The sequence below is a fragment of the Thalassophryne amazonica genome, chromosome 15 (genome assembly GCF_902500255.1).
Source record: "Thalassophryne amazonica chromosome 15, fThaAma1.1, whole genome shotgun sequence".
NCBI classification, from domain to species: domain Eukaryota; kingdom Metazoa; phylum Chordata; class Actinopteri; order Batrachoidiformes; family Batrachoididae; genus Thalassophryne; species Thalassophryne amazonica.
The window spans coordinates 22,728,745-22,734,965 of NC_047117.1; the positions used below are offsets into that span (position 1 = coordinate 22,728,745).

The 6,221-nt window shown below is 44.8% G+C and overlaps 1 protein-coding gene across 1 annotated transcript in view; it reads left to right on the forward strand.

Moving 5' to 3' along the window:
- The window catches only part of frem3 (Fras1 related extracellular matrix 3), a 58,194-nt gene extending 51,973 nt beyond the window's left edge, over positions 1–6,221 (forward strand). Inside the window, exons 15-24 of the mRNA XM_034189319.1 lie at positions 991–1,122; positions 1,199–1,530; positions 1,748–1,940; positions 2,049–2,153; positions 3,023–3,150; positions 3,248–3,382; positions 4,105–4,231; positions 4,316–4,503; positions 4,593–4,739; positions 4,827–6,221. Coding sequence (XP_034045210.1) covers positions 991–1,122; positions 1,199–1,530; positions 1,748–1,940; positions 2,049–2,153; positions 3,023–3,150; positions 3,248–3,382; positions 4,105–4,231; positions 4,316–4,503; positions 4,593–4,739; positions 4,827–5,411 — 2,072 coding nt within the window. The 3' untranslated portion in view covers positions 5,412–6,221. The remainder of the gene's footprint in view (positions 1–990; positions 1,123–1,198; positions 1,531–1,747; positions 1,941–2,048; positions 2,154–3,022; positions 3,151–3,247; positions 3,383–4,104; positions 4,232–4,315; positions 4,504–4,592; positions 4,740–4,826) is intronic.

A 6,221-nucleotide genomic window follows, 5' to 3' on the forward strand; every position in this document is an offset into this window, starting at 1 on the left:
GGACACATGCTGTCAGCACACATCAAAGGTGATTAAGTGTTTGACTAATTGTTGATAGTAATTTGGTATTTTGTTACGCAGTATACTTGAATTGTGATGAGGATTGTGCAGCTCGCTTCTCACTGCTGTGGCATGCGGACAAGTGGTCCTCCACCTGTTGTGAGAAGCTGCTCATTTGCATAAAGCTTAAAATACAGACCTGTATGTGTTGCTGATAGTGTGTGTCTTTTGAAGGATATTAGTTGTAATTGCTAACTTACCTCACCTTCTATGCTTCGCAGAGAGTCGGTTTGTCGTGTCCACCTGGGGGGGTGTTTGGCGGTGGTAGTGGGTCCAGGAGCGCCGGGCTTCGATCCTTTTGGGCGCTGGAGAGCGTGCCAGCCTTCACTCCACCAGAGGGACGCTATTTCTGTTTTTACACTTTTTATGCACCAGCGGGTGAAATAAATATATTGTTTTTGGAACCGCTTTTCTGGTTATTTGTAGCGCTGGGTTCCGTCTGACGCAGGTCCGCTCCTCAACCCGCGTCGACACATAACACGGGGCCCACATAGGACTTATCTCTCTCATCCAGAATCAGACCTGCATTTTCTGATGTGAAGTCCAAACCACATATGGGATGTAATAACTGGTCAAAGGTGTAGATTATAGCCTCAAATAGGAGGAAACATAAGGCTAAAGGTAAGGTATTGGTAAGGTTAGACCTGACTTGTGTGAAGCGCCTTGAGGCAGTTTTGCTGTGATTTGTAAGATTTGGCTATATAAATTAAATAAATTTAAATAAATTGAATTGAATTGGTTCATCATCCATACACTGTTCTATTTTTGAGGCGGTTGATCCACCAGTAATCTTTTGGTGGCGTGATGCTTACTGGTATCTCCAGCAACCTTCAGCAGTCACGTGATACTATAGTATGTGTAAATTATATTCATGGTGAGCTGTTCTTGTGAGCTGATTTTGCTCAATATGACTCCTTTAATCCTTTGCAGGTATGTGTCAGCCTCGTGTTCTTGGTACAGTTGGAGCTGAACCATTCTCTGCTAAGATCCGCTACACTGGTCCAGATGACCCAGACTTCCCAAACCTCATCAAACTGATTATCAACATGCCTCACATGGATGGTGATTAGCTGTACCTTTTGAGAAATGCTAAGAAAGCCTCACTGCTTTACAACAACAACTTTTTCTCTGTCAACAGGCATGTTGCCGGTAATCTCTACCAGACCGCTCTCCAACTTCGAGCTTACCCTGAGCCCTGATGGGACGCGTGTGGGCAACCACCGCTGTTCCAATTTACTTGACTTTAATGAGATCCAAACCAGATATGGCTTCATCATCGATGCTACAAAGAATCCTGAAATCATCGGGGAGACGTCACCCTACCAGTACAGCATGGTGATGCGCTCAGCCAACTCTCTCCGCTTCTACAGGAACCTTAACTTAGAGGCCTGCCTGTGGGAGTTCACCAGCTACTATGATATGTCAGAGCTGCTGAACGACTGCGGAGGATCCATAGGCACTGACGGTCAGGTGGGACACGTTCAAAGGACAAGTTCATACATACTATGAGAGACATGCTGTTTTTAAACAAAAAATTTGGAACCTCAACTACATGGGTTTCAACACGGCACCAGAAGTAGAGCTCTAAATTAACACAAAAATGCATTTTTCAAACCTTAAAACATGCAGCAGTACAGAAGAAAAGAACAGCCTCAACATTCTCTGACTAGTTCTCTTTTTATTTAAGGTACTTAACTTGGTCCAGTCCTATGTCACCTTGCGCGTACCTCTATTTGTGTCTTACGTCTTCCACTCTCCTGTCGCCGTGGGAGGCTGGCAACACTTTGACCTGCAGTCAGAGCTCAAACTCACCTTTGTGTACGATACAGCCATTCTGTGGCAGGATGGCATTGGCAGCCCACCTGAGGCCGAGCTACAAGGTACATTCTCAGACCAGAGTTTTGCTGCTGGCTCTTATGTTAAAAAAGAAATGGCCTAATGATTTACTGTCAAGCCTGCATTATAAAACTGTGACATTCTTCTAAAAGGAGCCATGTACCCCACCAGTATGAGAATAAATGAGGAGGGCCGCCTGGTTGTCAATTTCAAGACAGAGGCTCGCTTCAGAGGACAGTTCGTTATGTCGCATTCAGGTATGGGAGTGACACACACACACATGTATACCCACCAACAGTGGGTTAGAAGCTCTAGGTAGATCTCGATGTGACAGTTCCTGACTCCATCTAACTCTTAACCAAGCTACAAATGGATAAAAACATGGAGCTTGGGCAAGACTGGCTTAACCTGAGCAGGACAATTGGATCCCAAACACGCCCCCAAACTCATAGTTACCAAGCAAGCTATGGCTAATTGGGTAAATTTATTTGATCAATGCATATTTTTGACAATGGGATACTGGGTCTTATAAAAGCTATAACTAGCGTATTTCCTCAGTCACCATGGAACCAGTGACGCTAATGTCACTAAGCTATCAATACCTGCTAATCAGTGTTAAAGATGTTAACATACACTGAAAATGAAACATAGGACTGAAAATGTAAAAGTGACAAATCACAGCCTTATTAACTGCCGGGCTTTTAATCACAAGAATATGGTACCCACTTTCCTTGAATCAGCGATTGTCTGTGCTGAACTTTAATGTCTTACTTCTATTACTGGGTACGTCCAGACTGCTTTGTCCAGTATATGAGAGGGGTTTTTAATGGAATACACTGCGATGGGACAGGACGTTTTGTCTGATGTGAGCAAAAATCAGTTATGTAAAAGTTGTCATATTAAAGGATTATTAACTGAGCGTGAGGTCTGTACAGGAAAATATCAGACTGAGGTTTTGACAGTATGACAAATGTCAAAATGATACTGCGACATTTAGGGTTTGGAAAGAAGTGGCACAAAGATCACATAAGGCCACTCTATGAATACAAATGTAGGCACATTTGCTAATTTTATTTTTGCCAAAATGCTTTTTTAAAGATGCACCTTGACCTACGGTTGGTTTCAGGAACCAGCGTGATATCCATAGTGATGTGTGCTGACCACCCTGGGCTGACATTCACTCTGTCGCTGGTCAGGACTGAACCTACCTACAACCAACCAATGCAGCAGTGGAGTTTTGTCTCAGACTTTGCTGTGAGTCTTCATGCAATTAGAGCTGGTCAGATGGATCAATGCATCATGCATCAGTTCTCATCAAAACGTTCCTTCTGCCTGTCTGTGTGACCGCCAGGTGCGCGACTATTCAGGCACCTACACAATCAAGTTGATCCCCTGCATTGCGTCCCCCAATGGAGAGTTCAGCATCCCTCCCATCTGTCACCCAAGGGAGCCTCTTACTTTTGACATGGACATACGCTTCCAGCAGGTTAGTCACATTCTGATTGCAAATATTTAACATCATCATCACCATCATTATATCACTGGGTCCTTAGTCTTTGAGATCCAGAGATAACTGGGAAGAGTCTATGAAGTTATGAGATCCCTGGACCGAGGTGTTTGACAATGCGGATACTTTTGTAAGACAGCAAATGTGCAAGGAGGACAAGTGCATGTCCTTGGTACTAGGTAGTTTCTGAGCATCCTTGGATACTGTTGGAATGACTTCGTGTCAAGAGAATGGATACTTTGGTAGAATCAGATGTGTACTACTTGCACCTTGAGGAAAGGCTTGCTGCAACACTGTGGCCATCTGGCGCACTTCTGTAAGCAAGATTCATTGCATAAGCATCTCTGTGTTGAGGATCTAAGCAACTGGAAAGGGCGAATGCCATACTGAAAAGCTTTTCACGCAACAATTCCCTATTGGGCCCACACAGTGGCTTAGTGGTTCGTACTGTTGCCTCATAGCAAGATGGTCCTGGGACTGCTTTCCGCCTGGTCCTTTCTGTGTGGAGTTTGGATGTTCTCCCCAAGTCTGCCTGGAATTTCTTCCTCCCAACTTTCAAAAAGGTGCTGGTTAAGTGAATTGGAACCTTTAAATTGACTGTAAGTGTAGGTGTGTGTCTGATTGTATACAATATCTCCCCTTTAGGAGGCATGCTACCTGTCAGGCTAAACCCTTGTCTGTACCCTTGTTTTGTTCTCCAGGTGAGTGACCCAGTGGCAGCTGAGTTTAGCCTCAACACACAGATGTTCTTGTTATCAAAGAAGGAGTTATGGTTGTCTGATGGCTCCATGGGCTTTGGAGAGGGCACCGATGCTGCTTTTTCAGAAGGTAATACACTACTGACACCAAGTGGATTTTAGTAAACATCACACTGAAGAGTATCAACACCAGTCCATCCGTCTATTGATACAGGCTCCACAATCTACGGTCGAGTGATGGTGGACCCAGTCCAGAATCTGGGTGAGTCTTTCTCCTGCAGTATTGAGAAAGTTTTTCTCTGCACTGGAACAGACGGCTATGTCCCCAAGTACAACCCCACAAACAAGGAGTATGGCTGCCTGGCAGATGCTCCATTTTTACTATATCGATTCAAGATCCTGGTGAGATGCAGTGAATTCACAGCCAAAACTAACTTCAAGTTAGTACACTTGAAGTACTTTGAGTTCTGATTCTTGTGGATGATCTGCAGGATAAGGCCCAGCCAGACACACAGGCCACAGCATTCGGCGATGTTGCCTTCCAGGCCACACTGGCCCAAAACACACCTGATGCTCTGCCTTTGCTCAGACAGCCAGGATCTGATGGTTTCACGCTCTCCTCATCTCCTCTGTTCCAGGTCTTCATAAATATTAAAAAAATGTCCATCCTATACGCTCATGCACATGGAAAAAGAATTTTATCAAGCATCTTGCTTCTTCTCCAGGTGGCTGCTGGTCGAGAATGGTTCATCCACACAATCTATACTGTCCGCTCCAGAGAAAACGCCAACCGCAACATTGGCAAACGCAGTGTGGAGTATCTACATCACAGCTTATCTTATATCGAAGAGCCTCGGCCTAAATCCTACGACTTCAACGTGGCACGTCGGCATCGCCGTGCTGCTCCTGTTTTCTCTGGTCCTGCGCTGGCTCAGGACATCGGTGTGAACAACAACCGAGGCACCAACATCCAGCACATTGCCTTGGACAGAACAGACCGGGTTTTAGTCAGCCAACGCCAGCCCTGGTCTCCCAGTCGTGACAGTGACACTCTCATAGAGCGCCCCTTGCTGGAGAGCTCTGGCAGAGAGCCTGCTGACACCTCTACTCTGCCCATGTTGGTTGGCCTTGCAGGTCTGATCCTCCTCATCTGCTTCATTGCCACCATTGTCATTCTGCTCCTGCGGCGCAAGAAGAAGGAAAAGAAAACAGAGTTCCCTCCGCACACCACCTCGTCTTCTTCTGCCTACAATGGCTACAGCCACAGGCCAACACATATGTGGAGCAGTTCAGACAGCTCTGAGGTGTAGATATGATCAGCCTCATCCAAACACCTGCCCTCTATTAAAAAGACTGTTGTTTCTAAGACAACCATGCCTTCATGCCGAAGTCTTGCAGCAGTGAACACTCAGGACAAGGTGGACAACACAATGTGCCAGTACTTCTGGCCATCGCAGAGCATGAACCAGAGTATTTTGGATTTTGGTGCTTTTTTGTTTGTTTGTTTGCTGTAACATACCGTACGTAGGTTTGAGTCTTTTTGTTGCTGCAAGCTATTCTGAATCCCCAACTTATGTCTCTTATGAGCGCGTAAATTATATGAACCTGCTTTATTGGGTGCCAGCTTATATTAGACCCCTCTGTGTCCTGTCAAAATGTGGGAAATTTTCAATGAAGAAAGTGCAGGAGGGAGTTCCAAATGATGTCACTGGCCCCTGGACTCCAGTCATTTTGGGAATATGACTCATTTGCATTCACATGTTACAGCAGATGGAAAACTAGATGTTCCATCATTTGAAATTGAAGAGGATGGAAAATTCTGCCATGGCTGGCTGTGACAGCAGCACAACACGTACTTCAATGGTACATGCTGTCAAACATTATTTTCAACATTTTATATTTTCCTTGGCTGCAAGGATAAACTGGATGTTAATTCATCTACAGCAATAGTCACAGATGTACAACAGAATATGACTTCTTTTAGTTCAACCACAGTTGTGTTATCAGAAAAAACAGATATGACTTGCATGACATTACAAAACTAGAGCACCGCGCTCGTAGCATGCAAAGCTCTGCCAACACTAGTTTCCAATTCCACAAAATTTTACCTTGGAAAAAAT